This window comes from Gadus macrocephalus, chromosome 16, assembly GCF_031168955.1.
Source record: "Gadus macrocephalus chromosome 16, ASM3116895v1".
In the NCBI taxonomy this organism is placed as follows: domain Eukaryota; kingdom Metazoa; phylum Chordata; class Actinopteri; order Gadiformes; family Gadidae; genus Gadus; species Gadus macrocephalus.
The window spans coordinates 2459554-2476617 of record NC_082397.1 but is presented as its reverse complement, the minus strand read 5'-3'; the positions used below and the strand labels follow the sequence as shown (position 1 = coordinate 2476617).

The following is a 17064-nucleotide window of genomic DNA, read 5'->3' as shown; positions in this document are numbered from 1 at the left end:
TGTCTGAATCAAAACAGTCCCTTGTCCGCTACGTCACATATATACAAATCCCGCCCGACAGTCCTGATTGGCTCGACCATTAAATCTGGTCCCCAAATCTGGGAGCGATCCCAGATGGATGAGTGGAGCTAGTTGGAACGAAATTCCTCTGTGGTCGCGAGTCAGGTTACATTAACACAGCACAGGGTCGCAACTGATGCCAACGCTTCAAAAATGCCTTGGCAGAGTATGTGCATCTTGACCACTGGTGGAGCAAAGCTGCATGACCAATTGTGCCATTTAAACAGTTTATACGGTAAAGATGGACTCGACAAGAGCCTTAGAGTCGACAAGAGAGTCTTACGGCTGCTTACACTTTTGAATAGTCTTTCTGTCGTCATCATCTGGCCGTATCCCAACGACCAGGATGCATTCACAGACAGCTTCACTGTTTCAGGTTATTCTGCATATCTTCACTGTTTTCTTTGGACAGAGCCATCTAGTTCACTATGGCACTTCATCAATTCTGAGGAAGCAAACAGACAGGTCCTTAGTGCACATACAAAAACCAAGTTCAACTCAATTGCAACTGCGACCACATTACATTACTACCACAAATAATATTGAATGGAAACTAATGGATCCTGTAAAAGAGGGGAGCTGCTCAAATGGGCTGGACGTTCACTGTGTGTGGGTGAAGTACGTTACCTGTCAATAACTGATAAATGAGTCTCGACCGGTAGGTGCTTCAGGTCAGTCAGACAATTCAGCAGGTCCTGTGCTGTTGCCTTTCCTGGTGGTCTTCGGCACTTCCACCGCACCAACATCATCAGCTTCTGCATGGCCACAGGTCTATGTTCTGCCTTGATTTCATCCAAATCTTTGGTCGTTAGCTCCAGGTGGATGGCAGCCGGCTCCCACTCCTGTCCCAGCGTATCGGCCACATTCATGAGCTCCTTGTCAGTCAGAGTCTGCCCTGTGGAGTGGGTTTCAGTGATGCTATCTGAAAAAAAGACAAAGACAATCCACATACAGGCAGATCAAGACATCTCAAAAGAGAAAACGCTCACGAAACATACTTCTTAATCATTTGTCCTGAGACCAATCATCTGATTCAAAAGATGTCACCCGCTCACCTGACACATCTACCTTGCAAGGTTTCTTATTGGCCACTTCTTCAGATTTACTTCCATTTCTTTTCCGGCCTCCATTTCCTGAAGACGTACATTATATAAATTGTCAATTTATTTATGTGTAAATTCTGCCCTGTTCCCTTTCAAGGAAATGCTCTGTGACCCTGTGATACCAACTAGCTGTCTTTTCGAGTGACCATCATTGTCCTCTCAGTGGCCAGCAGGGAAAGGCTAGTTAAACGGCCTTGGCCCATTGTGTTACGGGTGTAGGACTTGAGCCACTTTAAACAGGAGAAGCTCCTTTCTACACCTGCAGATGTAGCTCCTATTGTTGCCACTAATGAGAACATTTTGTAAAGCTGAGGCATTGCACTGTCCAACTCCATTGTTAAGGGTTGCAGATAAGGACCCAGGTGCAGACCAGATGCAATTGGCAAAAATATTTATTCATTTTCTTCAAACAAAGGGTAGACGGGTCAAAAAGTCAATCTTAAAGTTAAAACTGTAACGCACAAAAGATCCAGGCAAAGTTCCAACATGGAATGAAAAATCCAAAAACAGAAACAGGCAGAGCAAAATCAGGCAGATTATCTCACCAAACTCTCTGGTGCAATCTGACAAAGCCTAACTGGACAATGCCTAGTCCGTGGGAGGGATATAATCGCAGCATAATCCATGGCTGTCAACGCACTAAAAAAGGTTGTTCTATGCAGCCCCATTGAAGTTGGTGGACGCTGACTTTCAACAAGCAAATGCAGTGTGACGCTATGGGAATTGATGAGAAGGAAATCTAGTCAGTCGACCTGCGATAAGCAGCTGATTCAAACAAACTCGTCTTTGAGATGGACGTTTTCTAACGCATTTTTAGTCAATGAAATGTTAACACAACAGTATATAGTTGACCATTTAATTTTTTACGTTTTAGGGGAGGCCAAGCTTCCCTTGTAGTCTTAGAGAAATTGCCACTGGTTTACGGGGTTAGGGTGAGTCTACAAACCTGTAACAAGCCTATGCAAGGTATCCGGTCAAATCAGCATTTTTAGAAGAAAATATGTAATATGTTCTCAGAGGAGCCAAGGAACACAGCACAACCCTTACCTGTGTTTTGTTTCCTTTGCTTTACCACCGTCTTGTCGTCTACATGTCCTAGGATATGTAAAAGGATCGTCAGTCCATCTTACGATGTCAGCCATAAACCTACCAAGTGTAAAGTTTTATTCCACACAAATGTAATCCTGAGTGGAAGATAATGAATCAATGGATCCCAGTGGATTAAAGGACAAAGAAGCTCCCCTCTTATCAAAACAAAGCTGGTACTGACTGTTTCTTTAAAAAGTACATTCATGGTAACAACTCACCCACACCAGCAGGAGAAGAGATAAGACCCAGGGTGGAGCATAAGTCATTGTACTTCTTCTTCATACTAGCAATCATTATCCGACTTGCTTTCTCCCCTTTACCGATCACCATATCGATCAGACACCGTGCTCGGTCATTTCTGCTCCTCTCGTTCTCCATGACAGAGTATTTGTCGTCAGTACTGAACACTTTCTGCTGCAAAAGGTCATCCAGGAGACCTCTGATAACTGAGATTTTAACTGTCTTCACAAATTCACAACGGACCATTCGAAGCTCCACTGGAAAATAAATCAAAAGGCAAAAAAAAATGACGGCATGGAAACACGATAGTTGAGGCAGGGTGTTCAACACATTGTTCAGAATTTTGGACCACAGAATTCAGGAGACATTGATTAATCTCTTCTTGACCTCTGTATATTTTAAACCATTTGTCGTACCACCTTGTCCCCCACAACATATCTCATCAATAAGATGTTTGTTTGCTTGACTTAGTTTAATCAAAATGTACTACATTAAGTTCACTTTTCTATAAGAATAAGAAGTTCCTCGTTATATAGTTAGTCAAGTGAGATGCGGTCGGCGAGGTGTTCTGTCTTGGGACAGCTCGGTCAAACGTTGTCCGTTGTCTGTGCTCTTAATGAAGCCTATATCAACAATGTTTGGAGGCCTACTAATTGGCCCAATGTTTTAAGTACAGGTAGGTAGGTGTGTACTGCTATGCATTTATATTTATCTGTTCCTTAGACCACACAGCAAAGGTACTTAATATTATAGTCATACATCAACTGTAGTAGGCTGGGCTAGGGCGAGCCTACAAACCTGTAACAAGCCTATGAAAAGGTATCCGGTCGAATCAGCATTTTAGAAGAAATGATGTAATATTTTCTCAAAGGAGCCAAGGAACACAGCAAAACCCTTACCTCTTTTTGGTTTCCTTGGCTTTACCACCGTCTTCTCGGATATATTTCCTACGATATGAAAAAGGATCGTCAGTCAGTCTTACGATGTCAACCATAAACCTTCCAAGCAGTGGCGGTGGGTCAATAGAGGGCGCTAGGGCGCCGCACCTCCGTGAAATATCCACTTGAATATTTCTGCCAAGTATGAATCAACAATTATAATACAAAATAAATCAACAAAAATGCATGGTGTTTATCCTCGTTTAATTGTGTGATATACCGTACTTGCACTGCCAGCAACCATTTAAATGCGTCTGAACTTCAATGATTTGGGCATATAAACAAAATGAAGCAATTGTCCCATATTTCTAACAGCATTTGAATTAGACATTGAGACTCACAAAAAATGGATGCTATAGGACAGTGATCATGATTTGTCTCAATATGAGAATAGGCATTTTTATTTACTCAGGACTAGGCCTGGAATTTCGTGATTTTAGGGGCAAGGCCACTTGGCTTGCAGCGGGGCAATTCTTTTGGGGCACAAAGGCCACATGCCAGGGCATCAAGACCTTAAGATACTTGTATTGTTATTTATTGTTGTTTGCTTCTGCTTTTTTTACAGAGTCCTGAGTATGAGAAGGTTACACCAAAGAAGATTTCTAAGTGGAGCTTCCAGTGAGTGCTATTCGTTCCTGACACCAGTCCCATGGGTTTATCAGATTAAGATTCACAACCAAAAACTGTGTGTTTGTGTGTGTGTTTGTGCGTGTGTGCGTGCGTGCTCGCGTGCGTGCGTGCTCGGGTGCGTGCGTGCTCGGGTGCGTGCGTGTGTGTGTTAGGGTACGGCTGGAAGGCGAGGGGACCTATGAGTGTTCGGCTACAGGTCTGGTGTTTGAAGTGTCGGAGCAGGCTCTGGTCCGCTACTCGGTCCTGTCCTGGTCTGAATTCTCTGAGTTCCTCCAAGACTCCTGGAGACCTGCTGGATCGATTTGGAATGTGGATGTGGTCAACAAGGATTCATCTGTGCTCAAGTTTATCCATTTCCCACACTCTCTGTGCCTTGCTGGTAAGAATACACTCTGACTGTTAAGAGGGGGGATTCATAAGAATATCTGTGTGCATGGCAGCTTTGGCAGTGTTTTAATGACCAACCATTCTGTTAATTTCTTGATTTCAAATTGGGCTGACTCACTCAGCTCATATTATCTTTTGATACTCGATATTTGGTTCACTATTCTTTATTTCCCTGATGTATTTTGTTACATTTAATATTATTTATTCCTATGGAACTTTGAAGGACATCGTATTTCTCAAGACTTCAATGATTCTATGTACCAATTCGCTTTCTATAATTTCCAAACAGGCTAGAATAATGTTATGTTATGCTAACGTTTCCACAGAACCTGAGCATGACCTGAGCTTCAGTGTTCTGCATGTAAAGGAACAACAAGCTGTCATTGAGTCAACGGTGGACTTCACGGCAAGCCATGTTAAATGGCGTGTGTCCTCGCTTTCTCCCCTGGGTCCCATCATTTCGTGCAGTGTGCAGGTGAAGCACCACGGGGTGGTGCTGGTATACAAGGAGCGGAACAAAAAACCGACATTCACCTTCCATGTGTTTTTGGCCTTGAACAACTGCTCTGAGATCAAGGTGATGAAGCAAAATTGACAACGACTCAGTACGTTTACATGCACAGCTTTATCCGAGTAGAGCCATAACTCGACTATGCTCCCCAATTGGACAACTGCAATTGTCAGATTATACATGGCGGTAAGAAAATAGATTCAATGGCCGAAGCATGTCATTCCCCGGTACGCTAGGTGGCGCTGTACCCTTTTCAACTAGTGGTAATAGAGCCACCGGCTGACCTCTTTACGTCACTAGCAACAACGAACTCAGGCGGTATTCGTAAAAGATGTTTTCAGTAGACAGCTGTCAGTTCACTTTGGGTCCATGTCATTTCTCTGACGCTCCATTGTTCCGTCCTCTCGGATGTCTGCGGACCTTGCAGCTCCTCGGGGGGGCGGAGCAGCTCCTTGGGGGGGCGGAGCAGCTCCTCGGGGGGCGGAGCAGCTCCTCGGGGGGGCGGAGCAGCTCCTCGGGGGGCGGAGCAGCTCCTCGGGGGGCGGAGCAGCTCCTCCGGCGGGAGTCTGCATACGGCAACAATCCCTTTCTCCTCCATGTCACGGTTCATATGGACTTCAGGGAGTCAAAGCCAAAGTTATCTATCCCCGACAGTTCGGCCGCGGCGCAATGAATGAATAAAGAACTTAAACTTTTCTTTTGACCGATTTTTACAACCTTGTTGAGGAGCAACATTTAGAAAAACATGTAGGCCTACTTTTAATTCAGCCTTGGTTGAAATCGAAGTGTACTGTGTACTGAATGCATGTTGATGATGCACTTCATCAACATGCATCAGGGTAACCACACGACACCGGCTTCCTCCATCTTCTGCGCCACCTTTTTAAATAAATCACTGTTTCTCGTTTTCCAACGGAGACAACAACACGACTACCGTCTCCTTCTAATTCCGGCTCATGGACCCTTGAAAAGATCTTGAGCATGCGCAGAACGCAAAATCCAATTCCAATTCGATTGACCGTAAACATCCACGCTTAATGCTAATATCAATCAAATAATCTAGGGGTCTTAATCCGACTATGAGAAACCCGATTCGATTTTACTCTGACTAAGGTGTATACATGCATTTTAATAATCCAACCATAGCCAGACAAACCCAATAATTAGATTTTCTAGTAAACGAGTTTCTAGTAAACGAAATGAGTAATGGGACGAGAGTCCATGTGTGTTGATAAACAGATTCATGGATAGTCAGACAAACTAGACTAAACTGGGCTAGGCTAAAATGAGCTAAACTCTACTAGACCAATCTGTGCAAAACTAGGCTATAGGCTAAACTGGATAGACTAAAATAGGCTGGACTTAGCTAGCCTGGAATGGGCTGGGCTAGGCTAGACTGCACCAGGCTAGGATAGATAACTCAGTTTAACATCCTCGCTCGAGTGTCCACCTGTCTTTCTGTTTCTATGATCTGATATTTTGAAAATCGTACATCGCCCATATTAATACCTTCCTCTTACTCTTCCTCTATACTATTTGTTCCTGGCCATCTTTTTCTTTTGTGTGCAGGCTATTGAAGAACAGGTGCTCTCTTCCATTAAGACATGGATGAAGATTGACAAACCGCCCACATGTAGGCTGGAAGAGAAGTACCACAACCTCAAAAGCGAGCCAGAAGGGAAAATTGAACCCTCGGTATGAGCTGTGCCCCATTTGTTCTCATTTGCCCGTACTTAATCCTATAATGAAAAGGTGTGTGTGTGTGTGTGTGTTCACAGAATCTAGAATTCACCACTGAAGTTGTACAGTTGAAGGGCTTTTTTGTAGTACGTTTCGACGAGGGACCTCCGTTCGAATTGTTCATCAGAGCCGAGGACTCTGATGAAGCTTTGTGGTCTACTACAATCAGAGAAGGTAACCAATGGACACAATCTGTAGTGTTTGGTGGTTTGCATCTTAAGACTCTGATGATCCTTTATATGGAAAATTCTAGAGGATTGGAACGGCAAGAAGAAACCAAATCCATGGAAGAGAATTAAACTTATTTTTCGTCGGATGGCGGCAAGGATGGCGAGAGGTATACTTTTTCTTTGTGTGGCTGAGTTCTTTCAATCATTGGTTGGTGTTTAAATCAAATCAGAGATTATTAAGCACGTTTAATCAGTCATATAACATCCCCCTTCTCTTCAGCTTGGACCCAACAAGGCAAAAACAATGACAATCATCTGTTGCAGTTGTCAGGTGAGCCATGGAAGTTGCTGTAATGAAAAACAAAGTATTTATATTGTTTTGGATCATTCCAAAGAATTAATGTTAATAAAAGCTACTGCTGTATTGCCAAGTAAAGGATTATGATGTATTGACCTTACCAAATCTTCCCATATAGTCATAGTTTACTGTTCGCTTACAGCCTGCAATTAAAAGATTCAAACCAATGTAGGCCTAAGCCGAAAAGTGTAAAGATACCAACAATGAGAGGGTTGCTCAAAACCCTGTTGTAGGTCTCTGTATCACGTTTGGTCAAAAGCCCTTCTATATAATAAAGTGATACAAAATAGTATTATCTTTTAAACTAAATTGTTGATGGTTTATCTGCATGATTGAAACACGTCCAAGAATTTCAGAACGTTCTGCGGATAGCCCTTAGGGAGAGTGTGAGGGAAAATCTAAAGTGTATGGAATCGGTGCAAAGCCACTTTACTTTAAACTATGTGTTGATCTGACCAATGCACAAGGAAAAAAACATTTTTAAATGTACAATCAGGGTCATCACTAATGTTTTCTTATTACGTTGTGAGCGACCAAGTTGGTGCGACAAATGATTTTATATTTACCCCAATAAAGAACAGTTAAATTAATCAACTATCGTGTTTGCACACTGTCATTTTATATTGCCTTTTGATTTCAGAAAGGAAGCTTCAAAAGATCCGTAGTGAATTTGTGAAGAGAGCTTCAATCTCAGTTATCAAAGGTCTCCTGGATGACCTTCTGCAGGAAAACGTGATCAGTACTGAGGAAAAGGACACTGTGATGCAGGAACAAAAGAACAGAGCGGACCAAGCACGGGGTCTGATCGACATGGTGATGGGGAAAGGGGAGAGAGCAAGTGAGGAAATGGTCAATAGTATGAAGGAGAGGGACCCTGGATTATGCTTAACCCTGGGTATGATCGCTGATCCGGTCAGAATTTGTCACTATGAAAGTAATTTTAAAGAAACTGTCACTGCCAGCATTGTTTTGACAAGACATTACATTTATTTAGCTGACAAAGTAATTGTTGCTGTCCTGTTTAGAATAGGTCCTCCTTCCTGTTCAAGTACATGTGAACTATGCTGTTCTCCTCAGGTACCGCCTGTATCCAGAAGGGCATTCCATCAACCATGCTAAACGCAAAGCCGGGCTTATTTCGCTTAGCTTCGCTACTTTCAGTTACTCTCCTTTTCAGATATTTGATCCATGATTCGACATTTACAGTTCTGTGATGGTAAAATTTCTCGTGAGCACGCATAGGACATGATAACGCTAGCCTGGTTTGAACTAACCTGAACAAGGCGTGGCTGAATTGCGTTGATGGATTGGCTTTAGCCTCAAGTGGAAGTTGGCGTCAGTTCTAACTGGGCTTAAAGGGATGATTCACCGGTGGAGATATGGAGGTTATATGAAGTAAATAATTCTATGTATTATAAATGTGCGAAAAAAATCGAAATTGGTTCATCCTAGCCTGAGAAAAGGCAGAATGTGTCTCTCTGCCTCAAAAGTAAGAAATCCTCCAACCACCACCTCCTACCACAGTGCATTGCGCTCGCTGCACCGCCCGCCTGTTTCCGTTTGGAGGGGGAAGGACCCGTGGTCTTAGCGCGAGAAAACTTTGTGTAAACGTATCCCCGTGATACGTTGACTAGTTTAGACTTCTGCCCTCATTTTTTCAAACGCATCATTTGTATATTACTGTACAGCATAAAAACATTTGCTAATTACAATAGCTCAGCATATCAAGTTTCTCCCCAGTTGAAATAAGTATTTATCTTATACAGTAGGCCTACTTTAGTATAACAGCCCTTGGATAGTAAACTAATCACAACAACCAACGTGAATTTGAAGTTTTAATCTTGAAAAAATATGAACTATTTACAAAAATAAAACGTGTAGGGTGCGTTTGCTAGAGACTAAATAGTCACAGCTCCACTTGAGCATCTACTTTCTCCTGGTAATTGTTAGTAAAAGAACAAACACTTACTCTATGCTCATACGTCTGTTTCTCCCGGCGGGCTTTGGCTGGCGTTTCCAGTTCACTTTCTGGGTCTGGAAATATGTATCCATTACCCAACTGTTCAGATGAGGCTAAAGCCTGGGTGAGAGGTTACACACGTCGCCCCGTCCTCGCCAGATTCAGCCATTTATTCTAGAAGAAACTGGCATTGCTGAAATTCCCTGCAGCACAGGGACTCTGTGTTAGTGTCTATAGGCGAACAGAGCAAACCGGCGCGCTCCGGCTCCTCGTCCTCTGCAACAGGCAGGGCTTGTTCAGCTGCAGCCGCAGCAGCCTCCCCCTCTATTTGTGTAAATTCTTCCTGGCTGTATTCTGGCTCGTACTAATATCCCTGAATGTCCGAATCCAACAATAGATTTTCAAAATCCACTTTGGCTGTTTCACAATGCAAATTTGTTCTCTAGCTAAGCGGTGAAGAAACATGGCGGACATTGTGTTGACATCTCATACGCGAGATGTGATAGGTCTGTTAGCGCATTAGGTCCCACCCCCTATGGCCGGGTTTGAAAGGGTGGGAACTAGTGCTTGTGGTCTCAATAGAAATCCCCCCTCTTGTATTTCCTGCTGGTAATGACGCCATTGCCAGAGGAAGTGCAAGAGGTAAATACAGATTTCTCCGTGTTGCATGACCATTCAAACGCATGACTGGGTTTCTAACAATGCAAAGCTTAATGCAAATGGATGGAGTGTTCCGTTAATCAACTAAGCGCCGCCTTCGTTAGCGATTTTGATGAATACCCCTCAGGTATAGATAGGAATTTTGTTACAATTTATCAAAATAATGTTAGTATGGTTGTAATCATGGAGTTTGTAAAACAAGTTGACATTATGCCAAAGAAAGAATACATTTTTGCTTATCTTGACATTTTTACTAGTCCACTAAATTGTATTCAGGTTGCATTTTTGTATCATTTTTTTGTATCATTTTTGTGATTGCAATGCACTTCGCCACGCTCCGTGTGTTGCAAAATTCTAATGACATTTCAATATATATAACTTTTGCAAGTTTTATTGAGGATTTCATTGTCACTTTGCATATTAAAACACACTTTGAATAACGTATTTACAAATTACATTATTAAATTGCATAATGAATTGTCAATTGCATAATTAATGACTTATTGAATTGCACATAGTAACGACCCAACAAGGGAACAAATGAAGTTAACATATATGGTATATATGGGGGGAGACTGATGAGGGAATGAGGTGCAGGCGGGAAGAAGGAAGGAAGGGGAAGGAAATGAAGCGATCTCAGATGGGAGTGGCAGGATCTTTGAAGGGGAAGAGTCAGAGGACATCCGGGGGACAGGTGGAGAACAGCATCTAAAGGAGGAAGACACTTCAAGATCACACAAACTATTGAAATAAATCACTGCCATGCGTCTATTTGAAATTGCTTGATTCATTACTGAAATAATATTGGCCCCATGGGGCCATTTTTAATGTCCCAATAAAGGGAGGACCTCCTATAACAGAGATCAGATAGCACACTTCCCAGTGTGACCAATAGAGGGCGCTGCAGACACTTCTTTAACAGATCACACAAACTGGAAGCAAATCACTGCTCTACGTCTACTGCTACGCGTGGTCAAAATCATTATCAGGGTTTAAATTAGCAATAACTTTGAGGTAGGCCGACTCAGCATATCTTTAAGTTTTTAACTATGTGGTTTATTAAAACATGTTTTTAACCTCACTTTGCTCACCACATTTCCTGCAGAAAATCAGTTTTTTCAGTTAGCCTTAATAAAAGCTTCATAAAGTGGTTATCTATCTATCTAGCCATAATGTTGGCATATGAATGCACTACACTACACTACCCACAATCTTGCTAATGTTAACTTGTAACACGACGTCTATGATTGGTGGAAATCGCTGTTACCATGGACACGTAAACCCGTGCCCGCGAAAGTGAATACATCGATTACTGTCGATTACCGCTGAACTCGATCACAGAGCGACTCTGATGTCCCATTCTGATATGACACGGTTTATTAGAGATGAGGACAGAGTGTCCAAATTGGGGAAAACCAGTACAAGTCCGGCCGTGTACTGGACTGTTGTCTTTGTGAGGACCAGCTTGAAAGAGAAGACATACAGGGTTGAGGTGAGTTTCGCAGGCTGGCTAGTTAGGTAGCTGGCTTGAGTTGTACTAATCATCTCATTATCATGCTGCAGTGAATATTAAAAAATTAAAATACAAGCACTAGGTCTAGCTACAAATTTAATGCTGATGACAACAAGACTTATGGAAAGTTTGAGAACTGTAACTAAGTTTTGTTCGCTGTAGATAAAAGTAGCTGTATTTAGTGAAAAGGATTAAATGGTTTAAGAGAAGATAGCTAATGTTAGCTAATTTAGGTGTTTAAAAAGTGAGTAAAGAATAATAAAAGTATAAATAATGCAAAAACTATAATAGTATACTATGATGATGTATAACAAACAATAAGATAAATAATTGGGAAGGTCAATATGCCCCTTCCTTATAGTCATGTTGACACTACATAGACAAATAAGATCACGTTGGTTGTCATATCCTGTAAATCAAAAGGCAACTTAAGGAATGTAAAATGTATGGATCATTGTATTATTTTTTAAGTCCGATCACACCCAATGCTGTTCATTGTGGTGAACAGGCTGTGAGTGGGATGTAATTCTTTACTGGTCTGCACTGGCGACTCTGTAGTCAGCCATTCTACCTCCTGCGGGTTTCCCCCGTGGGGACGACAAGGGCCACCACTCTGCTGCTTTGATGAGCAGCAGACAGCGGGGCAGAAGGACAATCCCCTCTGGAATGCTCTGAGGAAGGGGCGGCTGGCGGCTAGCCATTTTGGAAGGGTGCTGATGGCGAAGTGTGTCATCCCTTCCCTCAGTTCTAAGCTCTGGGAATCAGGAACTGCATGGAGTGCTGGCTGTACAGTGGGGTAGAGCTAGCAGGAAGGGAAGCAGGCATTTGAAGAAGCTACGGGCATGAAGGTCAGAGGGTCTGGTTTGTGGCTGGCTGACTCTGGGATCCTGGGTGCCTCCCCGATGGTCTGGTGGGAGAGACAGACATCTTTGAGGTGAAGGGCCCATTCCGGTGGGGGGACTCAGTGCAGGAGAAGTCCTTCTACCTTCTATCAGGAGGACGGTACCTTGGAACAGGGACGCTAATGATCCAAAACATCCAAGGAGAACAATGGGTATAGTGAAGGTAATTATACCTTCATTTAGTGATCTAATTTGTTGTTCTTTTTTTAAATTCTGCTGAAAGCGATTCAAACACAGAATTCAAGTACATTTTATTTCACTGTGGTGGGCTCTGCAAACTGGAACTAACTTATCCAAATGAATCGTAACTCAATGGATTCTGGATTCACCAAAGCACAGCAGAGCTGCACCACCACATCAGCGTTGCTTCGCAAGGTGTGCGGAATGAAACACAGGATTTTAAATTCTTTCAAATGGGCTTTTGCCCTTTCAACATGGATCCTGGTCCCTGCAATGTCTTAAATTAGTTTGATCACTCTTTCAACCTGCCATGATAAAAAATGGAGGGATGTTGACACTGACTCCTTCTGGCACAATGGCTCAGATTAGAAATCCCTCATCAGCAAATATGAGATCACCTGACTTGAAGACCTCCAGGATTCCACGATGGCCTTGTCAGAACACGATCCAGGATACAATTTGCTGCATACATACGTAATGTACACATACACAAACAAATACACAGATGTAGTGGCATTGCAAGTACCATTTCTTCAGGAATTGTAAGAATTCTAGTTAAGTCTGTAAATGTAAAACTATAGGTCACAGCTTACAAGTAAAGGTCCTTTTACATTGAATGCAATTTTCTTCCCATGTCAATATAATAATTACTAATCATTGAGCTGAATGGGACTAATAGCTTTACACTAATGTATCCCATTATCTATTGAATGCTGTTGAATTATATTAATGTCATTAATGTTTTGATTGATATTGAATATGTTGGCATGACTAGTACAGAAATATGTTGGACAATCAAGCAAGAAGGCAGCCTTTCCCACAAACCACTTTTATTTTTCCCCAAACAGACGTCTGAACCTTCCTGGCTCGGGCTCAGAAAGTTAACATAATATATGTAAAAACAATGAACTATAGGAGAGGTACCTGAGGGGAACAGCTTAGTAATAGCAGAGGAAGGAGGACCTATTCTAAACATGACATCATTAATTACTTTAAGTTCAAGACATTTGGAAAAAGATTGCAGACTGAAAACTCATCTCTTGTTTCTATAATTTAGCACTTTAAGAAGTTTCCTTACCGAATGCATTTCATGTACTTGCACGATTCCTGCTCTTTTTGGGTTGTATCTTCCATTGTGGAATGCAATTACTGTAAATCGCTTGGCACTTAAGTGTCAGTTAGATCATAAATGTGATCTAAAAGTACAGAATTTAATAAATCTGTCCATATTTTAATTGTGGAAGGGGCCGATATCACAGCACAGGGTCCCAACTGATGCTAACGCTTCAAAAATGCCTTGACACATACAAAGTATGTGCATCTTGACCAAAGCTGGTGGAGCAAAGCTGTATGAGCAATTGTGCCATTTAAACAGTTTATACGGTAAAGATGGACTCGACAAGAGCCTAGCTCTTACGGCTGCTTTCACTTTTGAATAATGTCTCTGTTGTCATAATCTGGCCGTATCCCAACGACCAGGATGCATTCACAGACAGCTTCACTGTTTCAGGTTATTCTGCATATCTTCATTGTTCTCTTTGGACAGAGCCATCTAGTTCACTATGGCTACTAAATCAAGTCTGAGGAAGCAAAGAGACACGTCCTTAGTGCACATACAAAAAACAAGTTAAACTCAATTGCAACTGCGACCACATTACATTACTACCACAAATAATATTAAATGTAAAATAATGGATCCTGTAAAAGAGGGGAGCTGCTCAAATGGTCTGGACGTTCGCCGTGTGGGGTTGAAGTACGTTACCTTCCAATAACCGACGAGTCTCGACCGGTAGGTCCTCCAGGTCTTCCAAACCTCTCAGCAGGTCCTGTGCTGTGGCCTTTCCTGATGGTCTTCGGCGCGTCCACAGCACCAACATCTTCAGCTTCTGCATGACCACAGATCTATGTTCTGCCTTGATGTCCTCCAAAGCTTTGGTCATTATTTCCAGATGGATGGCAATCTGCTCCCACTCCTGTCCCAGCGTTTTGGCCACATTCATGAGCTCCTTTTCAGTCAGAGTCTGCCCTGTGGAGCAGGTTTCAGTGATGCTGTCTGGGAAAAAAAGACAGACAATCCACATACAGGCAGATCAAGTCATCTCAAAAGATAAAACACTCACGAAACATACTTCTTAATCTTTTGTCCTGAGACCAATCATCTGATTCAAAAGATGACACCCGCTCACCTGACACATCAACCGTGCAAGGTTTCTTATTGGACACTTCTTCTGATTTACTTCCATTTCTTTTCCGGCCTCCATTTCCTGAAGACATAGATTATATAAATAGTCAATTTATTTATGTGTAAATTCTGCCCTGTTCCCTTTCAAGGAAATGCTCTGTGACCCTGTGATACCAACTAGCTGTCTTTTCGAGTGACCATCATTGTCCTCTCAGTGTCCAGAAGGGAAAGGCTGGTTAAACGGCCTTGGCCCATTGTGTTACGGGTGTAGGACTTGAGCCACTTTAAACAGGAGAAGCTCCTTTCTACACCTGCAGATGTAGCTCCTATTGTTGCCACTAATGAGAACATTTTGTAAAGCTGAGGCATTGCACTGTCCAACTCCATTGTTAAGGTTGCAGATAAGGACCCAGGTGCAGACCAGATGCATTTGGCAAAAATATTTATTCATTTTCTTCAGGATTCAAACAAAAGGTAGACAGATCAAAAAGTCAATCTTAGAGTCAAAACTGTAACGCACAAAAGATCCAGGCAAAGTTCCGACATAGAATGAAAAATCCAAAAACAGAAAATCACAAGGCAGAGAAACAGGCAGAGCCAGCAGAAACAGGCAGAGCAAAAAACGGGCAGAATATCTCAACAAACTTTCTGGTGCAATCTGACAAAGCCTAACTGGACAATGCCTAGTCCATGGGAGGGACATAACCGCAGCATAATCCATGACCGTCGACGCACTAAAAAAAGTTGTTCTATGCAGCCCCATTGAAGTCGGTAGACGCTGACTTTCAAGAAGCAAATGCAGTGTGACGCTATGGGAATTTATGAGAAGGAAATCTAGTCAGTCGACCTGCGATAAGCAGCTGATTCTGAACCAACTCGTCTTTGAGATGGACGTTTTCTAACGCATTTTTTGTCAATGTAATGTCAACACAACAGTATATAGTTGAACATTTAATTTTTTAAGTTTTAGGGGAGGCCAAGCTTCCCTTGTAGTCTTAGAGAAATTGCCACTGGTTTATGGTGTTAGGTTGAGTCTACAAACCTGTAACAAGCCTATGAAAGGTATCCGGTCAAATCAGCATTGTTCTCAGAGGAGCCTAGGAACACAGCACAACCCTTACCTTTGTTTTGTTTCCTTGGCTTTACCAACGTCTGGTCGTCTACATGTCCTAGGATATGTAAAAGGATCGTCAGTCCATCTTACGATGTCAACCATAAACCTTCCAAGTGTAAAGTTTTATTCCACACAAATGTAATCCCGAGTGGAAGATAATGAATCGGTGGATCCCAGTGGAATAAGGACAAAGAAGCTCCCCTCTTGTCAAAACAAAGCTGGTACTGACCGTTTCTTTAAAAAGTACATTCATGGTAACAACTCACCCAAACCAGCAGGAACAGGGATCAGACCTAGGGTGGGGCATAAGTCAGGGTCCCTCTTCTTCATACTAGCAATCATTATCCGACTTGCTTTCTCCCCTTTACCGATCACCATATCGATCAGACACCGTGCTCGGTCCTTTGTGCTCCTCTCGTTCTCCATCACAGAGTCCTTGACATCAGTAATGAACACTTTCTGCATCAAAAGGTCATCCAGGAGACCTTTGATAACTGCGATTTTAACTGTCTTCACAAATTTACAACGGACCCTTCGAAGCTCCACTGGAAAATAAATCAAAAGGCAAAATAAAATGACGGCATGGAAACACGATAGTTGAGGCAGGGTGTTCAACACATTGTTCAGAATTTTGGACCACAAATTTCAGGAGACATTGATTAAACTCTTCTTGACCTCTATATTTTAAACCGTTTGTCCTACCACCTTGTCCCCCACAACATATCTCATCAATAAGATGTTTGTTTGCTAGACTTGGTTTAATCAAAATATGCTACATTAAGTTCACTTTTCCATAAGAATCAGCAGTTTCTCGTTATATAGTCAGTCAAGTAAGATGGGGTCGGCGAGGTGTTCTGTCTTGGGCCAGCTCAGTCAAACGTTGTCCGTTGTCTTTGCTCTTAATGAAGCCTATATCAACAATGTTTGGAGGCCAACTATTGGCCCCAATGTTTTAAGTACAGGTAGGTAGGTGAGTACTGCTATGCATTAATATATATATATATATATTTGTACCTTAGACCATACAGCAAAGGTACTTAATATTATAGTCATACATCAACTGTAGTAGGCTGGGCTAGGGTGAGCCTACAAACCTTTAACAAGCCAATGAAAAGGTATCCGGTCGAATCAGCATTTTTGAAGAAATTATGTAATATTTTCTCAAAGGAGCCAAGGAACACAGCAAAAACCTTACCTCTTTTTGGTTTCCTTGGCTTTACCACCTTCTTCTCGGATATATTTCCTACGATATGAAAAAGGATCGTCAGTCAGTCTTACGATGTCAACCATAAACCTTCCAAGCAGTGGCGGTTGGTCAATAGAGGGC

The 17064-nt window shown here is 42.3% G+C and overlaps 2 protein-coding genes across 2 annotated transcripts in view; one reads left to right on the top strand and one right to left on the bottom strand.

Moving 5' to 3' along the window:
* Positions 1-343: 343 nt before the first annotated feature.
* The window catches only part of LOC132475106 (uncharacterized), a 444510-nt gene continuing 427789 nt past the window's right edge, over positions 344-17064 (bottom strand). The window contains exons 63-69 of the mRNA XM_060076081.1: positions 15745-15792; positions 3392-3439; positions 2471-2749; positions 2211-2258; positions 1116-1193; positions 688-982; positions 344-505 (exon numbers count right to left, since the gene is read on the bottom strand). Coding sequence (XP_059932064.1) covers positions 487-505; positions 688-982; positions 1116-1193; positions 2211-2258; positions 2471-2749; positions 3392-3439; positions 15745-15792 — 815 coding nt within the window. The 3' untranslated portion in view covers positions 344-486. The remainder of the gene's footprint in view (positions 506-687; positions 983-1115; positions 1194-2210; positions 2259-2470; positions 2750-3391; positions 3440-15744; positions 15793-17064) is intronic.
* On the top strand, positions 4299-10283 carry LOC132475121 (caspase-1-like). The gene is made up of 6 exons (XM_060076117.1): positions 4299-4439; positions 4774-6653; positions 6737-6872; positions 6952-7035; positions 7149-7199; positions 7867-10283. Exons 2-6 carry the CDS (start codon positions 6567-6569, stop codon positions 8343-8345), a joined length of 837 nt encoding a protein of 278 aa, XP_059932100.1. The 5' UTR covers positions 4299-4439; positions 4774-6566; the 3' UTR covers positions 8346-10283.

What these genes read in the sequence shown, in the direction of transcription:
- LOC132475121 (XM_060076117.1), top strand. Translation starts at nt 6,567, where the DNA reads ATGAAGATTGACAAACCGCCCACATGTAGGCTGGAAGAGAAGTACCAC. An exon ending in GTCTACTACAATCAGAGAAG is followed by an intron (nt 6,873 to 6,951) that starts GTAACCAATGGA and finishes GGAAAATTCTAG; the next exon opens with AGGATTGGAACGGCAAGAAG. An exon ending in GGCGGCAAGGATGGCGAGAG is followed by an intron (nt 7,036 to 7,148) that starts GTATACTTTTTC and finishes CCTTCTCTTCAG; the next exon opens with CTTGGACCCAACAAGGCAAA.